The sequence below is a fragment of the Malus domestica genome, chromosome 15 (genome assembly GCF_042453785.1).
Source record: "Malus domestica chromosome 15, GDT2T_hap1".
Taxonomy (NCBI): Eukaryota; Viridiplantae; Streptophyta; class Magnoliopsida; order Rosales; family Rosaceae; genus Malus; species Malus domestica.
This window is the reverse complement of record NC_091675.1, coordinates 6765575-6790824: the sequence shown is the minus strand read 5'-3', so window position 1 is coordinate 6790824 and position 25250 is coordinate 6765575. Positions and strand designations below refer to the sequence as shown.

General features: G+C 41.2%; 4 protein-coding genes and 1 non-coding gene across 5 annotated transcripts; 3 read left to right on the top strand and 2 right to left on the bottom strand.

Moving 5' to 3' along the window:
* Positions 1–1534: 1534 nt before the first annotated feature.
* On the bottom strand, positions 1535–1607 carry TRNAF-GAA (transfer RNA phenylalanine (anticodon GAA)). The gene has a single exon. It is a non-coding gene; the product is annotated as a tRNA-Phe (tRNA).
* A 95-nt stretch (positions 1608–1702) lies between these two features.
* LOC103456043 (large ribosomal subunit protein eL37x) lies at positions 1703–2593 on the top strand. Its single transcript, XM_008395673.4, has 3 exons — positions 1703–1892; positions 1987–2122; positions 2225–2593. The coding sequence occupies exons 1-3, from the start codon at positions 1890–1892 to the stop codon at positions 2374–2376; spliced, it is 291 nt and encodes a 96-aa protein (XP_008393895.3). The 5' UTR covers positions 1703–1889; the 3' UTR covers positions 2377–2593.
* Positions 2594–3032: 439 nt separating this feature from the next.
* Positions 3033–5303, bottom strand: LOC103400194 (GTP-binding protein At2g22870-like). The gene is made up of 4 exons (XM_070813892.1): positions 4690–5303; positions 4338–4407; positions 3886–4048; positions 3033–3567 (listed from the first exon to the last, which is right to left on the bottom strand). The coding sequence occupies exons 1-4, from the start codon at positions 5207–5209 to the stop codon at positions 3349–3351; spliced, it is 972 nt and encodes a 323-aa protein (XP_070669993.1). The 5' UTR covers positions 5210–5303; the 3' UTR covers positions 3033–3348.
* A 154-nt stretch (positions 5304–5457) lies between these two features.
* LOC103456044 (beta-adaptin-like protein A) lies at positions 5458–18873 on the top strand. The gene is made up of 11 exons (XM_008395674.4): positions 5458–5684; positions 6135–6651; positions 6928–7052; positions 7302–7500; positions 8537–8765; positions 8936–9102; positions 9322–9531; positions 16971–17081; positions 17215–17391; positions 17638–18087; positions 18193–18873. Exons 1-11 carry the CDS (start codon positions 5632–5634, stop codon positions 18481–18483), a joined length of 2529 nt encoding a protein of 842 aa, XP_008393896.3. The 5' UTR covers positions 5458–5631; the 3' UTR covers positions 18484–18873.
* A 2717-nt stretch (positions 18874–21590) lies between these two features.
* Positions 21591–25164, top strand: LOC103400196 (proline-rich receptor-like protein kinase PERK3). The gene is made up of 8 exons (XM_070813890.1): positions 21591–22635; positions 22807–23277; positions 23607–23693; positions 23787–23857; positions 23996–24081; positions 24226–24373; positions 24530–24691; positions 24797–25164. The coding sequence occupies exons 1-8, from the start codon at positions 21702–21704 to the stop codon at positions 24986–24988; spliced, it is 2151 nt and encodes a 716-aa protein (XP_070669991.1). The 5' UTR covers positions 21591–21701; the 3' UTR covers positions 24989–25164.
* The last annotated feature ends 86 nt before the right edge of the window (positions 25165–25250 follow it).

Genomic DNA, 25250 nt, shown 5'->3' with positions numbered 1-25250 from the left:
ATCTTTTAGCATACTTTCACTTCGTCAACTAGCTATTGGTATAATTGTCGTCTCTAGTTTAAGAAGTGAAAAGTGTATCATGACTAGTGTTATTAACTTATTATTCTTTGTAAGATTAGTAAAGTGTCACTTCTCAATGGTAGAAGAAGTCCCAAGTTTAAATCCCTCTAACCTTTTTTGATACAAAAAACGTTTCTTTCTTCTCTGTAAGAATACAGCATTCTGCGTATTTAATTGTAACAGAATTTGAATTACCAAATACAAAAGATGGAACTTAAATGACCTTATAAGAGATAAAAAGGAAATAAAGAAAGAAGACTATGACATTTTGGGTACGATTAGAAATTTGGTAAAGAACGAAAGAAGACAATTAGGTTTCAAGAACCATCTTAAAAAGCTAATTACGTACTTAGGCAAATCAACAACACAAATTAAAGCATCTTTAAGCAAATGCACTTAGCTTAAAAACACAAAGTGGTCCTTTGTAAGTTATGTATATCATCCACAAGCTCAATGATAGGGCAATTTAGGACGTACGTACTACACATATATGATTCAGTTCACATGGCCACCACTGAGGACCATCAATTAGTGGGCTTAAAAATGCCTTAATTTCTTGTGGTCCAAGAAATTGATTATCCCTAACGGTTTGATTTGTACTGATATGCATGGGATGGACCATTTCCAACCCTAAAATTATAGATGGACTGGCATGCACAAAGTCGGTAGCATGATCAAATGGCAGGGAGTCATTAGTCAACAGAAATGGTTCACCAATCAGACAGTCCCAAATCGACCATATTGGGGCTCACTCTCTAATCATGATTAGTCTTATTCCTCTGGGAATGTCTGTCACCAAAAATAGTAAAAAAATAAACCCAGATAAGAGAAAGATTGTGCCAATTCAACAAATTCGATAATTTACTTTGAAAAAACGTATTTGAATTGTTGATGTTTCGATGTCTTGGTGTGTCCCACTTATTGCCCTATCAACATTGTTCGTGTTTGCTTTTCGTGGAAACATTATGAAAATTAATATATATCTTCCACGTATAATGTATGTGTTTGATACGATATATATACACACCACATCATTATAATTATATATAGTAGTGTGATTAAGAAGTCTAATTATCATTATGATGCTCGTTGCCATATATAGTCAGATACAGACAAGAACTTTAGAACATAGCGGATTGAGTCACTTGTACTTACAGGTGGCACTTAATCTCCGTTTGTTATTGGGTTCAAAGCACGTAGGCATGGATAAGGACTTCAGAACGGAGCAGATTGAATCACTTGTGTACATGCTTAAAAGTAGCACTTAATATCATTTTTGTTATTGAGTTCAAATCATGTAGATTTTTTATTTTTTTAAGAAAACATAGACAATATTTTTTCACAAGGGACCACTTTTGAACTGTTAAGCTCAGTCCATACTGTGGTTATAAAAGTTTTATTTTCTTTTCAAATGAACCAAAAAATAAATTTGCAGAAAATTATATGTACTAGATTGAACAACAAAAAATAAATTTGCGGTGAAGGTGGATCGAACACCTGACCTTCAGATCTTCAGTCTGACGCTCTCCCAACTGAGCTATCCCCGCAGATGCTAAGTCCTTACAATTTTGTTAACTTAACATAAACCATCGGCAGGACCTGGATTATATCACCAAATGGGCCTCACATGACCAGACTAACTGGCTCATTTGAATGGCAAGCCTGTGATTATTATTGGGCCTCCATTTCCAGTCCATTTGAGGCCCAACATTCGAAGTGAAACCCTAATCTGGTCGATGACGACGACTATATAAGTCACTGAATCTTCGTCCGCGAGAAATTTCCCGCAACTCCTCTGAAATCTAGGGTTTCTCTCTGCAGCCAACGAAATGGTACTCTCTCTCGATCTCTCATTCTTTTTAGCTTTGATAGCAATTTAACTTAGATATATGATTCAAATGGTTTGAATTTGGGAATATGAATTAGGGCAAGGGAACAGGAAGTTTCGGAAAGAGGAGGAACAAGACGCACACACTCTGTGTGCGGTGCGGCCGCCGCAGTTTTCACCTTCAGAAGAGCCGCTGCTCCGCCTGCGCCTACCCTGCTGCCCGCCTCAGGAAATGTAACCACTTCTCTTTTCCTTGTACTGTTGGTTTTTTTTTTTTTTTTCTGAATTAATTATGTAATTTTCGGATTTTGATGAACTGTGTGGGTTTGGTTTCAGACAACTGGAGTGAGAAGGCGCTGCGCCGAAAGACGACGGGAACCGGGCGGATGAGGTACCTGAGGAATGTGCCGAGGAGGTTCAAGAGCGGCTTCCTGGAAGGTACTCAAGCTGCTCCGAGGAGAAAGGGTGCTGCTGCTGCTTCCTCATAAGTTTTCAAAGCCCACTGAACTCAAACTCTGTTTTGTTTTCGATTTGGTTTTTGTTTTGCTTGTCTTGATAGTTTTGAATTTTCACTTGAACAAGTTTTGGATCATTGTTTAACGGATGTTAATTGCTTATTATGTTATTAGAGGAGTTGGTTATGGTTTAGACTGTCTCCATTTGCAGCTGCATTTTGATATAAATGAAAATTACTCTCAATTACAATTATGTTTACCCTTTATTTTGCTTGTTGGGTTGATCGTCGAGTTTTCTAGCACGTCTTTAGCTTCATTGTAACTTCTTTAAGATCGAAGTTGCTTCTATTTTGATGATGAATCGGAATTACTAGACTGCACCCATAACTTGGATGATAATGTGCTTGTAGGTTAGTGATTATGACCACTTTGCATCTGAAGTTAGGTTCATGCTTTCACCCGAGGGCTTCTCTTCAAACTCTTACACCTGATGTCTTGAGTTCGAACTCATGCACCCTAGCTCTTGAGTTCCAAGTCTTGCATCCAAGGTTTTGGGTTCCAACCCCTGCCCCTGAGGTTTTGGGTTCAAGCTCTTGCACCCTAGGTCTTGGGTTCGAACTCGGACCAAAATTGAAAATTTACAATCCTGAACAACTTGGCACAACAAGGAAGAACAAAGGAGCACAAAGTTGAAATGTAAAGATTATGATTCCCTGAACTTTAAATAAAGATTTAAACAGATTTACACTAGATTAAAACAGTAACACGAGGGACAAAATTGAGCTATTAGCTTTTAGCCACATGCACATTGGCTCTCCTTTTCCTCAATGTATGGCTCTCATGTTTAACATCATATTCAGATGCAAATTAAAGAGCCTTTGGGGATAAAAATACTTAGTGTGACATTGGAATTTCATCTCAGCTTCTTGTACTTGGATGTATCTTGAACAATTAGACAGCATACCTACCTGAGATTCGGAAGACGTGATCAGGTTTTTGGTTTTCCTAGTGCTTCAGCCAGTAGTTCCGCAGCTGAGCCATATGCAGTAACATTTCATCACGACCCTGATTGGTCAGGCTGCTCGTCATAATCCACGGAGGCACTGTCTTGAAGAAGCTGCTTATTAACTCCTGAAAATCCTGCACATTCTCTTCAGCTTTCTTCCCTCCATGCCTCTTCTTTTTCCGCTTGTCACATTTGGTGAATATCATAGTCATAGGAATCTGAATGGGCAGATAGTTAGTTACCTCTGCGCATCATTCACTTTTAAAACAGGTATTCGTTACAAAGGGAAGCACGTTCAAGAAAGTTTCCATTTTGTTTTCCGCTAATTATGTTTAGAACACAAACTCGTAAGTAAGCAACCGTGGGTGGTTCATCATTCAGAGGAGAAAATACAAAAGTGAAATCGCTAATAAAGTGTTTGTCAAAACCTCTAGTACCCATAAATTCCCCTGGAAAGCTAACATTATTCGATTTGAGACATCATGTTCACCATATCTTCCAATACTCTTGGCATAAATGCAAAGAAAGGGTATTACCTGATTCTGGCCCAGCCAACTAGCGTATTCCAGATCAATTTTTTTGACCGGAATGCTGGCATCAATGAGAAGGAAAACCGAAACTAATGTCGACCTATTGAGGAAGTAGTCTTTAGTAAACTTCACCCAATCAGTTCTAAGTTCCTGTGGTGCAGCTGCGTACCTGTCAGGTTACACAACGCACAGAGGTAATATAAGACTATCAGTTTAAAACTTGCATAACGAGGGCGAAATCGGCAGTCTCTTGCTCATATTTAGCAGGACTCAGAATCCTGGCAAATGCAAACTGTAAAGAAACTAAAGCCAATAAGTAATGCGCTCCCTCTAAGCTCTCGGAAACTTAAAAAACTTTTCATCACGGCAACCATTCAAAATTTCAGATTAGTATCTTCACATCTTCTATATGAACAAAAAAACCGTAGAAATCAAATATACATATCTTTCAACCATACCCGTAGCCGGGCAAATCCACCAGGAACCAGCTACCATTGATCCGAAAATGGTTTATACATTGTGTTTTCCCTGCAGGAAAAAAATGAACGAGTTCGAATTAAGATGCCAGAATGCATGGTCAGTCTAGAGACGAAAATGCCACAATGTCATTCATCAGGGTGCCTCGAACTCTACATACTAAAACAAAGCTACAGATTATCCTTAAAATGTTTAATTTATGGAAAAGCCTTCATCAAACCACCAAATCAATACTAACTTTTGTTGAGTTTCTTCCCCAAAAGCCAATAAGTCAGTCTGACAATACCAAGCAATGAAAGTTGACTGATGGAATTTACAGTACCAATTACTGACCAGGTTTCTTGGACGTCAACGCGAGCCGCTTCCGCCGCACAAGCGAGTTGAGCAGCGAGGACTTGCCGACATTGGACCGACCCACGAGAGCAAACTCCGGGAGACCATCAGAGGGGCAGTCCTCAGTCCTCACACTGCTCTTCACGAACTCGGCCTGGTCCACCTGAGCGTTCCTGGCGTACTTGCTGAGCAGAATATTGGACCCTTTCAAGATTCGGGTGCTCAGAGCACCGGCGTCGGTATGCGAAACCTCAGTTTCAGGCGGCACGAAGAGCTTCTCGAGCGGGATTTCGATGCGGGTTTCGAATTCCTGGGGGGTTTCGATTTGGGGTTTCGGGATTTGGGAAATGGGTATGGGTTCGGAGGCAGAGAGGGAGGATCTGGGGGCGGAGAAGAGGGCGGAGGTGAGGACTGGGGGGAGAGTTGTGGCGGTGGCGAAGGTTGGGGTTTTGGGTTTTGCGAAGAGGGAGAAATGGGTGTAGAAAGATATGTGGGTTCTTGGAAGGTGAAGCAGAACCATATCTGTAGATTTTTGTATATTGATTTTTTTGGCTATGATTTGGGAGCAGCCATGGGAGCAGCTGCTGTGTTCTGGTTTTGGTGGTGGGAAGTATGAGGGAAAAATCTTGGAGGTGTGGGGGACTGACGAGAAACGGTGCGTTTTAGTTGATTTCTGGGCTTTCCGGGCCGAAGCCCATTGAAACTAATTATTTTGTACTATTGTCGATTGCTTTCTGGACCTCGAGCAGTCGAGCCCCATTGTTACTGTGGAGCACCGAAGAGGGGAGAATTTACAGACAACCAACCCGGTCCAGCCACGTCAGCATTCTCCAAAGGGGAAGGCTTGGATGCTTCTCTTTCAAGTTTTTCAACTTGGTTTCTGAGATTCAGCGGCCAACTCTTCGTGCTCGGTTAGATCTCCGAGTTCACTTCCGATTGATCATGGCTCCTCCGGCGCAGTCTCAGCGATCTTCCTCGCCGTCTCAGCCTGCCGGGTAAGTCCAGATTCTCCCTCTCTCTAAACCCTAGTCTCCAACGCTGATCACTTGTTTGGTTCCCGAGAAAATTTTGTGATAGAAAATTGGCAAACAAAATAAGAAATTTCGATTAGTGCAATTCGAACCATGCATGTTGTTATTCCGATTCAGAGATCACTCAATCTCGTTTCCTGCATGCATTGATTTTCCGCGTGTGAATTATCAGTCTATTTAGTAATTCAGTTACTGAGGAAAGAGTTTTGTAATCGGATAAGAAAGGGAGCCCGGGTGAATTTAAATTCAAGTTCTTGTTTTTCGACATAATTTGGAAGATTTAGTTTGAACTTAGATGGCAGATCTTTCCCCAATTGTTTCAGCATTTGCTCAGAATCATTTGTATCATGGTTTACTCTCTCATTAACAATTCAATTACTTTGAATCGGTACTCAAAACTTACTTTCCGAGCAGAAAAGGCGAAGTTGCTGATGTGAAATCGCAGCTCCGGAATCTTGCCGGCAGCCGAGCTCCGGGAGTTGATGATTCAAAGCGGGAGCTTTTCAAGAAGGTTATCTCTTACATGACAATTGGCATTGATGTCTCGTCTGTTTTTGGGGAGATGGTGATGTGCTCAGCCACATCGGATATAGTTTTGAAGAAAATGTGTTACCTTTATGTCGGGAATTATGCAAAGGTCAATCCGGACCTTGCACTTTTGACGATCAATTTTCTCCAAAGAGATTGCAAGGATGAGGACCCGATGATCCGGGGGCTTGCATTGAGGAGCTTGTGTTCGCTACGAGTGACAAACCTTGTAGAGTATTTGGTTGGGCCTTTAGGTGCAGGGTTGAAGGACAATAATAGTTATGTGAGGATGATAGCAGTTATGGGGGTTCTGAAGTTGTATCATATATCGGCCTCAACTTGTGTTGATGCAGATTTTCCAACAACGCTTAAGCATTTGTTGCTTAATGACCGAGATACTCAGGTAAGGCAATTTCAGTTATCTCCCTGTTTTCTGCTTTTTATATATTAAGATTTGCTGATTTTGATATTTTCTTATAAATGTATTTTTTCTCTTTATTGTTAAAAAAAGGATAAAGCATCGGGTGAAGAACAAAGTTCAATGCCTTAGATATGATAGTCAAATAATCACTTATCTGATTTATACTTTTCCACCATGTTATATTGAACTTTACAGATGATTCAGGAAGTTTCGTTTGTGTTTTTTAGTTAGGAGATTCTCATATTCTTATATTGTCAGGTGGTTGCAAATTGTTTGTCTGCCCTACAAGAGATTTGGAGCTTAGGAGGAAGTGCATCTGAAGAAGTATCCAGGGAGAGAGAAATTTTGCTTAGCAAGCCAGTCATATACTATCTTTTGAACCGGTAGTTTATCTCTCTCCCTCTCTCTCCTCTTTTCCATATGGGTTCTGCATTATGTTGGTATAGTGAATATAATGTATCTAATGATGAATCGTCCACATAGCGCATAAGTAGAAAGCCAAGTAATATGACAATTTTCTCACCTGGGAACAATTTTTAATTGTTCAAAATGATTCAATATCAGCAATTCCATTTAATTTAACTAATGACGAAGAAACAGCAGTTGAGTTTGGTACATTTTCTCTTTTGCAGGATTAGGGAATTTAGTGAATGGGCCCAATGTCTGGTACTTGAGTTGGTAGCTAAATATGTACCCGCAGATCCCAATGAGATATTTGATGTCATGAATCTGCTCGAGGATAGACTTCAGCATGCAAATGGTGCTGTTGTCTTAGCAACCACTAAAGTATTTCTTCAATTGACTCTGTCAATGACTGATGTACATCAGCAGGTAAACATAAAGAAATTCAATTCCATTTAAACCTATAATTTTGCAACTCAAAATTTAGGAAGAAATATAGCTGTGTTAATGTTACAAAAGGTACGTCTTGTAGTTGCATAATCATATAGGAGCTACTATATATATAGCAGAATAGAAGAACTTTTGGCTGCTGGTCATCCCTTTTATATTAATTGGTTGGAAAATACTCGATATAGTATACAGAGTGATCTAGTTTGGAAAAGAAATAACATTTTAGGATCTGATGGTTGTGACTTTTATGCCTATGTTCCATGTTGCACCATAGTTGCCAGATTCGGTGAAATCCCGTCCAAATTCTGTACCGGTACGGACGTACCACTACTTTTTGGATTCGGTGCTGAATTCGGTGGTCCATCTAACCATCTCCAATAATTTCTAATCAGATTACAGAAAAGCTGTAATTGTTGGGAAGAGAGGATGGAAACAACTGGAATTTTGGGAAGCTCTGTGCTTCTGGTTTTCGTCAGGTAGAGGGAAGACGATGAGGGATAGGAAGAGAGATAAAATATTAAGTTTAATTGTAGTTTTTAATATTTTTATTGTGTTAGTTGAGGGTCCCATCTGGAGTATTGATTTTTCAGAGAAGAAGTAAAGAGTCGGAGGCTGATAGCATTTCCCAAGTTCCATATTAATGTAATATTTATATTATTCTGACTAGACAATTAAGTGAATTAATTGTTTTTTATTTGTAAACAAATAATCAATTTAAACAAAAATAATTGTTTATAATAACTATAAATATTATTGTAAAATGTATTTATAAAGATTTTTAATTTATATTTTTAACGAATTCAGAACGAATCGAACTGAATATCGTACTGTCTATGTGTACCCTTTGACGAATGGTACTTTAGGTTACTACCGAATTCCGTACCCAAATCGAACCACGAACTCGAACCGAACACGTATCTGGCAACTATGTGTTGCACCATCGTGTACTATTCTTGCTATTTTATGAGAATAACTTCTCTAATTAAAGCTTATTTTTCCTCTTTTTATTGATTAGGTATATGAACGCATTAAAGCTCCTCTCCTGACCTTAGTGAGTTCAGGAAGTCCAGAGCAATCTTATGCAGTTCTAAGCCATCTGCATCTTTTGGTGATGCGTGCACCTTTCATATTTTCTTCAGACTATAAACACTTTTATTGCCAGTACAATGAGCCATCTTATGTTAAAAAGTTGAAGCTTGAGATGTTGACTGCAGTGGCAAATGAGAGTAACACTTATGAAATTGGTAAGAAAACACCACCTGAAATTCATTACAGATTCTTGAGCAATAATGTGTGTGTGTGTGTGTATTTTTGTGTTCTTTAAGGTGACCCTTTCTTTGGTCAGTGGTCACGGGTGCTGTTTTTCTTGTTAGCTTTCAAGTATGACTGATGCATGAGCTTGATTCCATTTCAGTGACGGAATTATGTGAATATGCTGCAAATGTTGATATTCCCATTGCAAGAGAGTCAATCCGTGCGGTTGGGAAAATAGCTCTACAACAGTATGATGTGAATGCAATTGTTGATCGACTTCTTCAATTTCTGGAGATGGAAAAGGACTATGTAACTGCTGAAGCTCTGGTAAATAATCATGTTTGATTCTGTTAGATACTTATAATGGTAATTCTAAGCATACCAGCTTACCGTGGTTCATTCATGGGAATGATATGTTAAATGGCTATAGGTCAGTTAAAAACAAACAAAGGTAAACAGAAAATAAAAGCAAAGTAACGGTCATGTTACATTTATGTATTCGATAGCTAGCCAGGTTGACTCAAGTTTGGAGTTTTTTTATTACAGGTTCTTGTAAAAGATCTGCTGAGGAAATATCCACAATGGAGTCAGGATTGTATTGCAGTTGTTGGGAACATCAGCAGCAAAAATGTTCAAGAACCCAAGGCCAAGGCTGCTCTTATATGGATGCTGGGGGAGTATTCTCAGGAAATGCATGATGCACCTTATATTTTAGAGGGTTTGATTGAAAATTGGGAAGATGAGCATTCCGCTGAGGTAAGTTATTAAGTTGCATTTTCTGTTCTATCTTAATGAGCCCTGGTTTATTTGTCAATGTATATTACTTAGTTTTGATGAGGATCCATTTTCTGGTTGGAATGAGGAGAATGAGCACAAAAATACAAAAGAGGTATTAGGAGAGTCCAAGGGCTTTGCTCATTTGGTAGCAAAAGAGGTATTAGGAGAGTCCAAGGGCTTTGCCCCACACCAAAAGGAATCTTGGTGGTGGAATGAGGAGGTACAAACAAAGGTGAAGGCTAAGAAGGAATGTTGTAAAGCCTTATACAAGGAGAGGACTGATGAAAATGGTGAAAGGTATAGAAAAGCGAAGCAAGAGGCGAAGAAAGCTGTCAGAGAAGCTAAGTTAGCGGCTTACGACGATATGTATAAACGACTAGATACCAAAGAAGGAGAGTTGGATATCTATAAACTATCTAGAGCAAGGGAAAAGAAGACAAGGGACCTAAACCAAGTGAGGTGCATCAAGGATGAGGATGGAAAGGTTCTTGCTACAGAGAACGCGGTTAAAGACAGATGGAGAGGTTATTTTCATAATCTTTTCAATGAAGGACATGAAATGAGTGCTTCTTTAGGGGAGTTGAGTAACTCAGAAGAGTGTAGAAACTACTCTTTTTATCGTCGAATCCGGAAGGAAGAAGTGGTTGTAGCTTTGAAGAAGATGAAGCATAAAAAAGCAATAGGCCTAGACGATATACCAATCGAAGTGTGGAAACTTTTGGGAGAGACAGGTATAACATGGCTCACTGACCTTTTCAATAGGATTTTGAAAACGAAGAAGATGCCAAATGAGTGGCGAATGAGCACTTTGGTGCCTATCTACAAGAATAAGGGCGACGTACAAAATTGCATGAACTATAGGGGTATTAAGCTAATGAGTCATACAATGAAGCTCTGGGAGAGAGTCATTGAGCATAGATTGAGGCAAGAGACACGGGTTTCGGACAACCAATTCGGGTTCATGCCAGGGCGCTCAACCATGGAGGCAATCTATCTCTTACGAAGATTGATGGAAAGATATAGAGATGGGAAAAAGGATTTACACATGGTCTTTATAGATTTGGAAAAAGCGTATGATAGGGTCCCAAGAGACATTCTTTGGAGGATTTTAGAGAAGAAAGGAGTACGAATAGCATATATCCAAGCTATAAAGGATATGTATGAAGGAGCAAAGACTGCCGTAAGAACTCATGAAGGACAAACCGAAAGCTTTCCCATAACTGTAGGATTACATCAAGGCTCATCCTTAAGTCCTTACCTTTTTGCGTTGGTAATGGATGAGTTAACAGGACATATTCAAGATGATATTCCTTGGTGTATGCTTTTCGCAGACGATATAGTGTTGATAGATGAAACTCAGGAAGGGGTAAATGCAAAGCTTAACCTTTGGAGAGAAGTGTTGGAATCTAAAGGTCTTCGCCTAAGCCGATCAAAGACAGAATATATGGAGTGCAAGTTCAGTGCAAATGGAGGCCAAAACGAGTTAGGGGTGAGGATCGGAGATCAAGAAATACCAAAGAGCGACCGTTTTCGTTACCTAGGATCTATCTTGCAAAAGAACGGAGAATTAGATGGAGATCTCAACCATAGAATACAAGCTGGATGGATGAAGTGGAAGAGTGCATCCGGCGTGTTGTGTGACCGCCGTATGCCACTGAAGCTCAAGGGAAAATTTTATAGGACGGCAATAAGGCCGGCGATGCTGTATGGCACAGAATGTTGGGCGGTGAAACATCAACACGTACACAAAATGGGTGTAGCGGAGATGAGGATGCTTCGTTGGATGTGTGGGCACACGAGAAAGGATAAGATTAGGAATGAGGATATCCGGGGTAAAGTAGGAGTAGCCGAAATTGAAGGAAAGATGAGAGAAAATCGGTTACGGTGGTTTGGACATGTGCAAAGAAGGCCTACTGACGTTCCGATTAGAAGATGCGACTATGGGACAGAGGTTCAGGGCCGAAGGGGTAGAGGAAGACCTAGGAAAACTTTGGAAGAGACTCTAAGAAAAGACTTAGAGTACTTGGATCTAACGAAGGACATGACACAGGATCGAGCACAATGGCGTTCTAAGATTCATATAGCCGATCCCATTCAGTGACTTGGATTTTCCAAGTCTCCAACCGAGAAGTTTTCCTCACTCGGGAAATTAAGGGAACACTACCCCAACCTACATGCTCCACTCAGAAAGCTTCAACATACAAGCTTTAACAAAAGAAAATTCAAAGAACTTAGCGAAGAAGGCTTTGGTGTATTTAACACAATACGTTGAAATGAAGGAAAGCTTATTTATTGATATCCCCGATAAGCTACAAATATGTACATATACATGAGTCAAAATAAGCACACAAGAGGGAGCCTTCACAAAGGTTGCTTAGGAGAAGTCTCAGCAGTCGGTAGAGCCCCAGAAAGAGAAGGCACCGGAGGGGGATCATTTGGAGCCTCAGTACTGGACAGAACCCTAGAAGGAGGAGGCATCAGAGGTTGATCATTTGGAGCTTCATTACGCGGTACAGCCCCAGAAGACGAAGGCAATAAATGCCTTTGGAACAAACCCACAAATCTCTGATGATCAAGTAAAACCTGACCATCAGTTTCCTTCATCTGGTCAAGCTTCCTCTTCATGTTTGTAGCATAGTCATGTGCGAGCCGGTGCAACTGTTTATTCTCATGCTTGAGCCCTCTAATCTCCTGTTTGAGACCCATCACTTCAGCCGCCAATGATTCAACTTGGCGGGTTCGAGCAAATAGGCGTTGGGCCATATTAGCCACAGAACCTGCACACTGAACACTGAGAGCCAGCGAATCCTTAACAGCTAACTCATCAGACCGTTTGGAAAGTAGTCTGTTATCTTTGGGAGTGAGAAGGTTCCTGGCCACCACCGCAGCGGTCATATCATTCTTCATCACGGAATCCCCAACGGTAAGAGGACCAGTAGGGGAGACGAAGGATGGGCGCCATATGTTGTCTGGAGAAGGCGGGGCTGCCTCTTCAACAAGGTTCAAGTCAAAACGACGGTCGGAGGGGCCAGACATTTTTCAAAGGTGTTGAAGAGAGAAGAGGTCGGACAAATCAAGATCTTAGAAGTGCAAGAATGAAGCTTCTACTGGTGGAGATTCAAGTGTGCTTTGGAACTTAATGCCAGCCCCTATAAAAATCTGCACTCGACGAAGCTTCAGAAATCGAAGAGGCGCCTGCTCAGAAATCGAAGAGGCGTTTGCTTTCTCAAAAGCTGGGCTGCTTAGAGATCACGAGGGTTGATCTCAGAAATCGAAGAGGCGTTTGCTTTCTCAAAAGTTGGGCTGCTCAAAGACCACGAAGGCCGATCTCAAAAATCGAAGAGGCGCTCGCTTTCTCAAAAGCTGGGCTCCCCAGAGACCACGAGGGCCGATCTCAGAAATCGAAGAGGCACCTACTTTTCCAGCCTTTTCCAGCCTTGTCAGCACCTGCCACACGCACACTCAGTTTTGCGGAAATTATGGGCATTCTGTCAAAGACTTCTGGGGAAGTAGAAAACACATGAATCTTACTGTTCAATCACCCACTTCCCACACGCAACAATAGCTCATGGGTACCACAGATAACTTTGCCAAAGTTCTCTGCCAAAGTTGAGCACGTGAAGCTTGCAGCTCCCACTACATCGCTCTGACCAAGAAGGGTAAAAGAATAGCAAAGAAACAGCACTAACAAAGTTTAGACCCATAAATTTTGAAGGTCTAGCTACCATATTATTACCCACAAGGGTAAAGGAACAGTACCACTGCTGGATAATTGGAAAGTCCCTGTGTGTCAACCTCTGTGCTTCGTGGCAAGGTAGACTAGCAAACATGCCCAACCTTTACTCACATTCGAGAAAACACTCCCAATAAGATTGCTTGCTCCAAAATCGAAGAGGCACCGTCCTCCGAATCTCGAGAGCCAGACTCCCAACATGACTACTTTCTTAAAAATCGAAGAGAGGGTAAAGGAACAGTACCATTGCTGGATAATTGGAAAGTCCCTGTGTGTCAACCTCTGTGCTTCGTGGCAAGGTAGACTAGCAAACATGCCCAACCTTTACTCACATTCGAGAAAACACTCCCAACAAGATTGCTTGCTCCAAAATCGAAGAGGCACCGCCCTCCGAATCTCGAGAGCCAGACTCCCAACATGATTACTTTCTCAAAAATCGAAGAGACACTGCTCCTCGAATCTCGAGAGCCAGACCCCCAGCATGATTGCTTTCTCAAAAATCGATGAGGCATCGTTCTCCGAATCAATCGAAGAGGCGCTCGCTTTCTCAAAAGCTGGGCTGCTCAGAGACCACGAGGGCCGATCTCAGAAATCGAAGAGGCACCTACTTTTCTAGCCTTGTCAGCACCTGTCACACGCACACTCAGTTTTGCAGAAATTATGGGCATTCTGTCGAAGACTTCTGGTGAAGTAGAAAGCACATGAATCTTACTGTTCAATCACCCACTTCCCACACGCAACAATAGCTCATGGGTACCACAAATAACTTTGCCAAAGTTCTCTGCCAAAGTTGAGCACGTGAAGCTTGCAGCTCCCACTACATCGCTCTGACCAAGAAAGGTAAAAGAATAGCAAAGAAACAGCACTAACAAAAGTTTAGACACATAAATTTTGAAGGTCTAGCTACCATATTATTACCCACAACTGTAAAGGAACAGTACCACTGCTGGATAATTGGAAAGTCCCTGTGTGTCAAACTCTGTGCTTCGTGGCAAGGTAGACTAGCAAACATGCCCAACCTTTACTCACATTCGAGAAAACACTCCCAATAAGATTGCTTGCTCCAAAATCGAAGAGGCACCGTCCTCCGAATCTCGAGAGCCAGACTCCCAACATGACTACTTTCTCAAAATCGAAGAGAGGGTAAAGGAACAGTACCATTGCTGGATAATTGGAAAGTCCCTGTGTGTCAACCTTTGTGCTTCGTGGCAAGGTAGACTAGCAAACATGCCCAACCTTTACTCACATTCGAGACAACACTCCCAACAAGATTGCTTGCTCCAAAATCGAAGAGGCACCGCCCTCCGAATCTCGAGAGCCAGACTCCCAACATGATTACTTCCTCAAAAATCGAAGAGACACTGCTCTCCGAATCTCGAGAGTCATACCCCCAGCATGATTGCTTTCTCAAAAATCGAAGAGGCATCGTTCTCCGAATCTCGAGAGCCAGATACCACAGACCACTTTTTCAAAGTGCTCTGACAGAGTTAAAACATGTGAAACTGGCAGCTCCCACTACCGTGCTATGACCAAGCAGGGTAAAGGAATAGCATTACTACTTGTTGTTAGGGAGACTCCTATATATGTCGACCTCCATCCCCAACGGACAGGCAGACCTGCAAAAATGCTCAACCCTTCATCATATCTGAGAGGGCACTCCCAACGAAGCCTTTCGAAATATTCAGCTTTCTTTCCCCCCGATAATACCTCTGCAAACAAGCTATACTAGAGCAAGAATATCTCATATCATCAGGGTTAAAAGCAAGAGTATCCCATATCATGCTTTTTCCCTGTCTTTTCTTTTGGCCTTGTTTTTACCTGCAAGACAAGGAGAAAGAGAGCAATCAGTCAGCACTTGGAATCAAGCTTCCAGCCAGGAACTGACTGCCTGGAACCCCTTACCTGATTACTTACCTGGCATTGCTCTCGAGTACTCATCTTCAACATCTTATGTTTCCAGGGAAGATTCTGCATCTGCTTGAGGAACAGATAGGGCAAGTGCGAAGGATACAAGGAAGCATGTGGAGACAAGCGTAACAGCACACGTGCCGATACATTCATTACTCTGTCAAAAGCAAAAGTATCCCATATCAGCAGGGTGGAACGTACTCTAGATTTGATGGACTTGTTTTGACCCTCAAATTCTTCAGTCGGCCTTATACTCTGGAGGAAACCAGAAAACCCTCCATCTCATATCATCTCTTCTCATTTTTCTTCTCTTTATCCTTCATGCTGCTGCAAGATGGGGAGAAGGTGAACAATCAGTCGAAGCTCTGATTGCTTACCTTGTCTGTCACCTCTTTCAGCAGACCCCCTAGCTCGGCGACTTGGGGGACTCCTACTACATGGTTTGTATCGCGCTTGACCAAGCCTGAAACTACAAGTAAGCTTCAAGTGAAATTGATACATTACCTTGTGCATCTCCACCAGTTAAAGATACCACCCCTGGATGGAGGAAGAGTACTTCCAGAGAAGATGCCACATCTACCTATGAGACAGATAAGGCAAGTCAAGACGACACCACACTCCGATACTTAGAAGTTTCGTGATTACGAGATCATTCTCCCATAATATTTCCTAATGTCATTTGTACTAAATCTTTCACTTGTACTCACTAAATGAGAGCTTGAACCTATGTACTTGTGTAAACCCTTCACAATTAATGAGAACTCTTCTATTCCGTGGACGTAGCCAATCTGGGTGAACCACGTACATCTTGTGTTTGCTTTCCTATCTCTATCCAGTTATATACTTATCCACACTAATGACCGGAGCAATCTAGCGAAGATCACAAAAAGCGATCGTTTTCGCTACCTAGGATCTATCTTGCAAGAGAACGGAGAATTAGATGGAGATCTCAACCATAGAATACGAGCTGGATGGAAAGAGTGCATCCGGCGTGTTGTGTGACCGTCGTAGGCCACTGAAGCTCAAGGAAAAATTTTATAGGACGGCAATAAGGCTAGCGATGTTGTATGGCACAGAATGTTGGGTGGTGAAGCATCAACACGTACACAAAATGGATGTAGCGGAGATGAGGATGCTTCGTGGGATGTGTGGGCACACGAGAAAGGATAAGATTGGGAATGAGGATATCCGAGGTAAAGTAGGAGTAGCCGAAATTGTAGGAAAGATGAGAGAAAATCGGCTCCGGTGATTTTGGACATGTGCAAAGAAGGCCGACTGACGCTCCGGTTCGAAGATGTGACTACGGGACAGAGGTTCAGGGCCGAAGGGGTAGAGGAAGACCTAGGACAACTTTGGAAGAGACTCTAAGAAAAGACTTAGAGTACTTGGATCTAACGGAGGACATGACACAAAATCGAGCGCAATGGCGTTCTAGGATTCATATAGCCGACCCCACTTAGTGGGAAAAGGCTTTGTTGTTGTTGTTGTTGTTGTTGAAAGAATAAAGTACTGTGTTGCAGACTTGCAGTCTCGATTTGATCGGCCAATGTGGTTTCAATGTTAGTGCTCGGAAATTAATAACAAACCAGGGGTCTAGTATTTGTGTGTGTACTTAGTGTGGGGATTGTGTAGGATCTTTGTGGTCAGTATATTCGAGCATTTTACAGCTACAGATATACTTTTGAACCTCTAATGGTACAAATTCATGAATTAAAACTATGGTCGTGTTATTAATTACTTGTATACTATTGAGTGATGGGATGATTCCATTGCGCAGGTTCGCTTACATCTACTAACAGCAGTAATGAAGTGTTTTTTTAAGAGGCCACCTGAGACTCAGAAATCCCTGGGAGCTGCACTGGCCGCAGGTCTTGCTGATTTTCATCAGGTGCATGTTGTTGTGTTTTGATGTTGTTATATATGATTACCTTTAAAAGTTCTATGCGTGCATTAATTTCTATTGGTGAGAATTTTGTCATATTTTCATTAGGAATGTTCAGTAAACTTTCAGTTGGTTGCAGGATGTTCATGATAGAGCCTTATTCTACTACAGGCTTTTGCAATATAAAATAAGTGTAGCAGAACAAGTGGTGAACCCTCCAAAGCAAGCTGTTTCTGTCTTTGCTGATACTCAGAGCAGTGAAATCAAAGATCGGATTTTCGACGAATTTAACAGTTTATCTGTGGTATATCAGAAGGTAATAATAATTCTCCTCCCTTGTAAATGATTTTAGATTAAAAGACAACCACACTCGCAATCCCCTTCCTGGGTATCTGGATAGACAAACACAAGGCGCACACAATGGATATGTGAATATAAGTGTAAACCATACGTTACTTGTCTGAATCGATTGCGATATTTTCGCTTGTTTACAATATATTGAGAGCTTTGTTGAAGGGAGGCCTGACAATTGACAAAGACTGATATTTTGAAATGCTTGCAGCCTTCGTACATGTTTACTTATAAGGAACACAGAGGCCCATTTGAGTTTTCAGATGAAATTGGAAATGTATCTATTGGGACAGAATCTGCGGATACCGTTGTTCCAAACAGAGTCGAAGCAAATGATAAGGATCTGCTTTTAAGTACCTCAGAGAAGGAGGAAACAAGAGGTCTCAATACCAGTTCTTCTGCATATAGTGCTCCTTCATATGATGCTTCGTCTGTGTCTGTTCCCACTTCTCAACTGTCGGAGTTGGCAATTTCAAACCCTAGTGTGTCAGGAAATGCTCCGCAGTCTAGCTTTGCAATTGATGATCTGCTTGGCTTGGGACTGGCTGTTGCACCTGCGCCTGCACCCTCACCTCCTCCGTTGAAGCTTAATCCGAAAGCTGTTTTGGATCCAACCTCTTTCCAGCAGAAGTGGCGCCAACTGCCAATATCTTTATCACAGGTATACCTTGAAATATATATTTTTCTGCATAATGTTTATACTGCTTATATTTTGGTCGGTCTTTTATATATATCTTTCTTACAAATTGCTTCTAATTTCGAGCAGGAGTATTCTATGAACCCTCAAGGAGTTGCAGCATTGACAACGCCTCAAGCACTCTTACGGCATATGCAAGGCCAAGCCATCCACTGCATTGCATCCGGCGGCCAATCCCCCAACTTCAAGTTTTTCTTCTTCGCACAGAAGGTAGAAGAATCTTCAACATTTTTGGTAGAGTGTATAGTCAACACATCATCCGCCAAAGCTCAAATAAAGATAAAAGCCGATGACCAAAGTGCAACTCAGCCCTTTTCATCCGCGTTCCAGTCTGCCCTGTCCAAGTTCGGCATGCCATGATCATTTAAGTTGCCATCAGCAGAAAATAGGGCAAGTCCCTTCGATTAGTTTCCTCCGGAGACGACGGGAAGGCTGCGAAAGTGTGATTTTGTAGCTGTAGATCAATCTCCATGAGATTCCATAGGGGTTGAGTTAGTTTTTCTTTTCATAATGGTTTTTTTTTTCTGTTGTTGTAAAACCGGAACTGATTGCTTCTGTCGTGTACCAACTCCACCCCCCAGAAAAGAAAAAAAAAAATTCTGGTTAAGTTTTGAGTGTACCATGACGTGTAAAATTCGTGTATGTGATGCATTTTTTATTTTTTAACAAACAGTACCATTTTTTATTTTTTAATCTAAAATCTTTCGCTAACAAGTGAAGATGAATACAAATAATACATTTTTGACAAAATTATTTCGGTCTGCAGTGCAACCCCTTCGGGGGATCCTGTTGGTTAGCTTTTGTACACCTTTATTTACAGCCATGGGAACAGTAACTGTCCAATCCCTTCATGTTAAAATAGTAGCTACACAATCCCTTATGTGAACCGTAACTGCTTTTAATAAATAGTAGCTGCCCAAACCCTCTATACTGAATAGCTCAAGCAATTTATATTAAAATATTATTATTTTTTCATTTCAAATAAGAATAAAATATTGGTTCGTTTATGATGATTTTTCAATATATATATATATAGAAATAAGAAGAGATAGGCTAGAAACGACATCTCTTATCTCAATGACACCGAAGGGATATTAAATAAATAAAACTAGGATAATAATCCATGTCAAAACACTCGAAAACAAAGATATAAATATAAATCTGAAAGTATTTGAATCTAAGTAAGGTAGGAAGAAAAAAAATCAATGGAAAAAGAAAAAAAAGAAGAAAATGATACAATCGGTACTTCACTACCGTTTGTACTTCAAGAAAATGTACATACTCTAGTTTATTTGAAGTATCCCAATAGTGTAACACTGTCGACTTGATTAGATTTGATCTCGGATAAAAGACAAGAAGTACTCCAAGAAGAAGGACAGCATTTAACTCTTGTAACCTAAATATTGGGCACCAAGCAAAGCTTTGTTGTCATCTGCCCTAATTTTACATCTTCCCTTGAATCTTCTTACTTTTTAATTGAAGCATCTCCAGGTAGAACAGTGCCAACAAGAAAAGTCAGTCAACTTGTATGTGAGTTTTTGTGGGCCCCCTACTACTAGCCCTGTATGCAAATTTGTTCGATCAGAATTTGAGACTTTGGGAAGTTGAAGAGAGCAAAGGCAGAAACCCAAGATGGGTGAGTGATGGGTGCCTGATGACTTTTATGATTGAAGTACATAGACTCAATTATCTGCTATGGGCATGTATATCAAAAGAGAAATTTCGGTATGATTATTTTACTAGACTAGCTCTCACATAGAGTGAGCCGTCAGGAATCTGAAGGGGCGAAATCTCAATGGGGGCAGTTAGGCCATCTCCAACCGATGGCTGGCCAGAGGGCTCGTTTTAGCCCTCTGGCCCTCCAAGATTCTCCAAGATATTAATATTTTAATGAACAGTACAGGGCCATATTTGCCTCCGTCTCCAACCGAGGGCCAGAGGGCCAGAGGGCTCGTTTTAGCCCTGTAAAAAAAAACCGTCTCCAACCGAGGGCCAAAGGGCCATAGGGCCAAACATAATTTATTATTTAAAAACTACAACTTAATTTTATTTAAAAATCATGTTGGTTAGTGTTGTATAATTTTTATGTCGGTTAATGTTGTTTCATATTGTTTAATGTTGTTTCATGTTACTTAATTTAATTTAATGTTGTATAATGGCTTAGGAAGTTATAGGAAAAAATTGAAACAAATTTTGTAAAATAGAAGTTATAGGAAGTTATAGAAAAAAAAAAGAAAAAAAAAAGGTTTAAATTCATAAAAAAAAAGGTTTAAATTCATAAAAAAAAAAAAAGGATTTACAACGGCTAGTGGCGCTAGCCGTTGGAAGTTTGAATTCAAAATGTTATTTCTGTCGGTTGTAACCGACAGAAATAAGAAACATTAAAAAAAAAATAGCCAGCCCTCCAGCCCTCTCCGATCCCGTGGGGCCCTCCCAGATTCCCGAGCCCTCTGGCCTAGCCCTCGGTTGGAGACGGTTTTAGGGCTATTTTCGGCCCTCTGGCCCTCTGGACCATTCGGTTGGAGATGGCCTTAGTCTCATCTTTTGCTCTTTTTCTCACAAACATGCTCAAATTCTCATGATGTTCGGTTAATTTGGCTCCATTTATGTTAACATGGTAATGTCTTATTAACTTGCCATATATGTCCAACCACGTTGTAGTGTCACTCCTATTAAAGATTCTCTCGATATTAAACTGTAAACATATTGAATTCTCTATTGTTGTGAGAATTCTCCTACGAATAACGTGACCAAGTTCCACCCAAATTTTTCTTTCCCATATTAACTCGTAGTGGGCTATAGCCCTAGTGAGACAGTGGAAGGTGAACTGGATTTCCACCGACAACATCAACAACAACAGCAACTAGTTACTGTCTTACTGATCACATGCTGCTTCCCCATTCAACATATAAAAGTAAAATAAGTGAGAGGTTAGTTGGAAGATTAGTTGGAAGAAATTTATTAAAAAATAATTAAAATATCTCTCTCCTTTTCTCTTAATTCATCAAATCAGAGAATCCGTGTCGTTGAATATTGATCCAAAGACTACAAACACAGGGATCTATTTAAAAGTTACAATAACTTCAGATGTTAGATCAATTTTCAACGGCACGAATTCTCTAATTTGGTGAATTAGAAGAAAGGGAACCGGAGATGATCCCTTTCCAATAATATCCTATCTATCCTATATATTATATGTCAATAATACTCTTTTGGTACTAAATTATTGAATTTGCTTTCGTTAGTCTAACCTATTAAGTAGTTCAAAATTTAAACAATTTGTACCATCTCATTATTAGAGTTCATCTTAAAGTCAATTTACATTGTTCACTTATCATATAACTCGATAATCAAGGATTGTTAAAGAAAAATGACCAAAACATATATCCGTCATTAAATTTGATATCAATTTTTTTTTAATCAAACCTTGATATCAAATTTAATAGTGACTAGTGAGTTATCGGGACTCTATCATATACAGCCTCTATCTATTAGTAGCTAAAGTGTTATGCTGTTATACAAATACAAATTACAATACATCTCTAGAAACTCAATAGAAACTTACTCTGCAACCAACAATGTCTTCGCCGCCACGGTCACTGCCTCCTGCTGCTTCTCCTGTTACCACTCCACCTCCATTGACACCGTCATTTCCTCCACTTCTGCCGCCATTGTTGCCGTCACCATTTCCACAACCGTTGATGCCGCCATTGCCACAAATAGCACCATCCTCACCCACTAGTACTCCTCCTACTCTGCCGCCTATAAACAACTCTGACCCTCCTGTTTCCTCACCACCACCGCCTCCTCTAACATCTCCGCCACCTCAGCTTCCACCATTGCCAGTTCTGTTGCCACCATCTACGGTCACTCCTCCACCAACGCCTTCAGCCACTTCTCCTCCTCCACCAACACTGGTCACCTCTTCACCTCCATCGCATTCACCACCACCATCAGTAGTGACCTCTTCCCCTCCACCACCCTCGCCACCGCTAACTCCACTGCCATCAACACCTTCTCTTCCGCCACTATCACCACCTTTACCACCACCACATGTTTCCCCTCCTATAATCCCATCAACCGCTCCACCACCACCTGCATTGTCAACTCCTACTCCACCAGCCCCCACCAGCCCCACCACCCAAACACCACCATTAGCGAGTCCAACCAACGACTCTCCACCACCTGCATTGCCTCCCCCATTGGCCAGCACTCTGCAGCCATCTCCCTCCAACAATAACTCCATAATCCCACCTCCAACCACATTGACAATGCCGCCTCAGTCAATGCTACATCCACCATTATCCTCATCCCTGCCAACCACCTTGCAAGTCCACAACCCAAGAGCAAACAAGAGCACAGCTTTCATAGCCGGATCATGCGCCGTTGGTGGACTTGTCGCCGTCGCTCTCCTCCTTGCCATTCTGTTTCTCTGTTACAATCGTAGGCGGAGCAAAAACAACAGTGCCCTTTTGGCGGATCCCCATAAAACACCACCATTCGCCACAAAAGGTAATTACGTTGCCTTAACTACATTGGCTAGAGGGGATGTGTACTTCCTTATGCACCTGAGTTTGAATCTTCTCTTCGCAGTTTAGATGATTAGTTAAAAGTAGAATATTATCAACAAAAAAAAACAATTTCATTTACTGATTTACCGTGTTTTCTCCGTTGCATTGTCAGATGTTCCTCTACCAGGAGTTCATGTTATCAGGGTGCTATCCAGCTCCAACGTCCCACAATCTCCAATAAGCCGCAATGCCGGCTCTGCTTCGATCAAATCCAGATATCAGTTTCCACATCCGCCTCAAACTCAAAGGCCAGCTGGGTCGCCTTTCGATTTCCCAAATGGGATTTTCACATATGATCAAATAGTGGTGGCAACCAATGGCTTTTCTGAAGCCAACCTTCTTGGACAAGGCGGATTCGGGTATGTTCACAAGGGAGTGCTTCCAAGTGGAAAAGAAGTTGCAGTCAAGCAGTTGAAGACAGGAAGCCGGCAAGGGGAGCGAGAATTTCAGTCCGAGGTTGACATCATTAGCCGCGTTCATCACAAGCATCTGGTTTCTTTGGTTGGATACTGCACAACCGGGGTTGATAGGTTGCTTGTTTATGAGTTTGTTCCAAACAACACCTTGGAATTCCACTTACACGGTAAGTCCTATTTCAAATGATTGATTTTGATTCAACTGGAGTATAACGCAAGAATTTGATAAGTTGATTTGCCTATGCGTCTTGCTTTTACTGCAAAAATTTGATAAGTTGATTTGCCTACACGTCTTGCTTTTACTGCTATATCGGGAGTTACTCCATGTATTGCTTGAAGTAAAACAGATAGTGCATTTGTTTATGTCTATTGCTGAATCTTTTTCATGGCTCGATAGATGATTCAATAAACCAAATAGCCAATGGTTTTTTTTTTTCTTTCTTTGATCTCCGTGTTTTAGAACGTCGCTAACACTACTAAACGCAATGCATTGCAGGAGAAGGGCAGCCTGTTCTGGAGTGGGAAATCAGACTCAGAATTGCTACTGGATCAGCAAAAGGACTCGCATATCTCCATGAAGATTGTGAGTTCCCTTCACAGATCTCTTGGAAGTTTCTTTTTCGCATCCGGTAAATAAAATTGCGAATGTTTTTCACATTTTCATTCTCGGTTGCAGGCAATCCAAAAATCATTCATCGCGACATCAAAGCGTCTAATATTCTTCTGGATCATAACTTTGAAGCAAAGGTTCTCAATGCCATTACTATTGCACTAACTTTTCCTTTCACATTGCTGACAAAAATTGAGAGCTTCTCTATATATTCAATGGATTAACCGGTGTTAATAGCGATAATAAGATTAACGAACTTGAGATTTAACATTCAGGTTTCTGACTTTGGACTGGCCAAATCTTTCTCTGATACCAACACTCACATGACTCACTTTTCGACACGAGTAGTGGGAACGTTTGGGTAAGAACATGATATTCTTCTTACTACAACTCCAACGCCATAGCAATGTATTCAGTTTTGCTTTGACTGCTATCTGGCGGAACAAAATTCGCGTTGTAGGGCAGAATTTTCTTAATCAGTTGTTCTTTGGTCGAACATGTACAGGTACCTGGCTCCAGAATACGCATCGAGCGGTAAGGTAACTGACAAATCAGACGTGTATTCATATGGGGTTGTACTTCTAGAACTGATCACTGGACGCCGTCCTATCAGTACTTCAGAATCCATAAGGAACAAGGGCCTAGTGCAGTGGGTTAGTTCTCTTGCATCACTGATGCGTTTCTTAGCATTGCCTCACCTTACATTTCGTTGATCATATTATCCGATGGATGCAGAACATCAACCCTGGTCCTCGAGTGCAGAAATTTTGAGTGTACAAATAACTGAATTTTCGTGTTCGGCATTGCAGGCCAGGCCATTGCTCACTCAAGCGCTGGAAAATGGTGATTTCGATGCACTTACTGATCCAAGATTGGAGAAAAACTACAAGAAGAATGAGATGGCTCGAATCGTTGCTTGCGCCGCTGCTTGCGTACGGCATTCAGCATGGCTTCGACCGCGAATGAGCCAAGTAATTCACTCTTTCAGGTTTCACAATTATAGCTTATTTGAAACAAAGCGCATAACTGTTCATCTAATTAACCAAAAATCTTTAAATTTAATCCGAACCGAGCAGGTAGTCCACGCTTTAGAAGGAGTCGCTTCCTTGACGGAGCTTCGTGAAGGAATCACACCAGGAAACAGCACATTACACAATGGCTTCGAGAATGCATACCTCGATATCAGTAGGTACAGTGAAACTACCAGTGGATACGGTCTTAACCTTTCCGGCTCCAGCAGCGAGGGCCAACGAATGGTGTGGAGTTAAGAACTGAAAAGAAAATTATGTACATTCAATTTTTTCAATTGCCTGCTAAAAAGGTCGTACCCAGTGCACAAGGCTCCTGCTTTACACAGGGTCTGGGAGAGGTGAATGTCGGCTAGCCTTGCCCCCATTTTTTCAATTGCCTGCTGAAAAAAAAAAAAAATCACAGATTACACTAATCTTTCTGGTAAATTATTTTGGTCTGGGTTTGAAGTAGCAGCTGTTATCTGCTTGTTCAGGTCTGTTAACTGTTTAAGAGTTGAAA

Coding starts and splice junctions, on each gene's coding strand:
- LOC103456043 (XM_008395673.4), top strand. Junction 2,123..2,224: donor TGCTGCCCGCCTCAGGAAAT/GTAACCACTTCT, acceptor GTTTGGTTTCAG/ACAACTGGAGTGAGAAGGCG.
- LOC103400196 (XM_070813890.1), top strand. CDS start 21,702: ATGTCTTCGCCGCCACGGTCACTGCCTCCTGCTGCTTCTCCTGTTACC. Junction 22,636..22,806: donor ACCACCATTCGCCACAAAAG/GTAATTACGTTG, acceptor TTGCATTGTCAG/ATGTTCCTCTACCAGGAGTT. Junction 23,694..23,786: donor CGCATATCTCCATGAAGATT/GTGAGTTCCCTT, acceptor TCTCGGTTGCAG/GCAATCCAAAAATCATTCAT.
- LOC103400194 (XM_070813892.1), bottom strand. CDS start 5,209: ATGGTTCTGCTTCACCTTCCAAGAACCCACATATCTTTCTACACCCAT. Junction 4,408..4,689: donor GTTGACGTCCAAGAAACCTG/GTCAGTAATTGG, acceptor TTTTTCCTGCAG/GGAAAACACAATGTATAAAC. Junction 3,568..3,885: donor GTTGGCTGGGCCAGAATCAG/GTAATACCCTTT, acceptor CTGCCCATTCAG/ATTCCTATGACTATGATATT.
- LOC103456044 (XM_008395674.4), top strand. CDS start 5,632: ATGGCTCCTCCGGCGCAGTCTCAGCGATCTTCCTCGCCGTCTCAGCCT. Junction 8,766..8,935: donor GAGTAACACTTATGAAATTG/GTAAGAAAACAC, acceptor ATTCCATTTCAG/TGACGGAATTATGTGAATAT. Junction 17,392..17,637: donor TATCTGTGGTATATCAGAAG/GTAATAATAATT, acceptor AAATGCTTGCAG/CCTTCGTACATGTTTACTTA.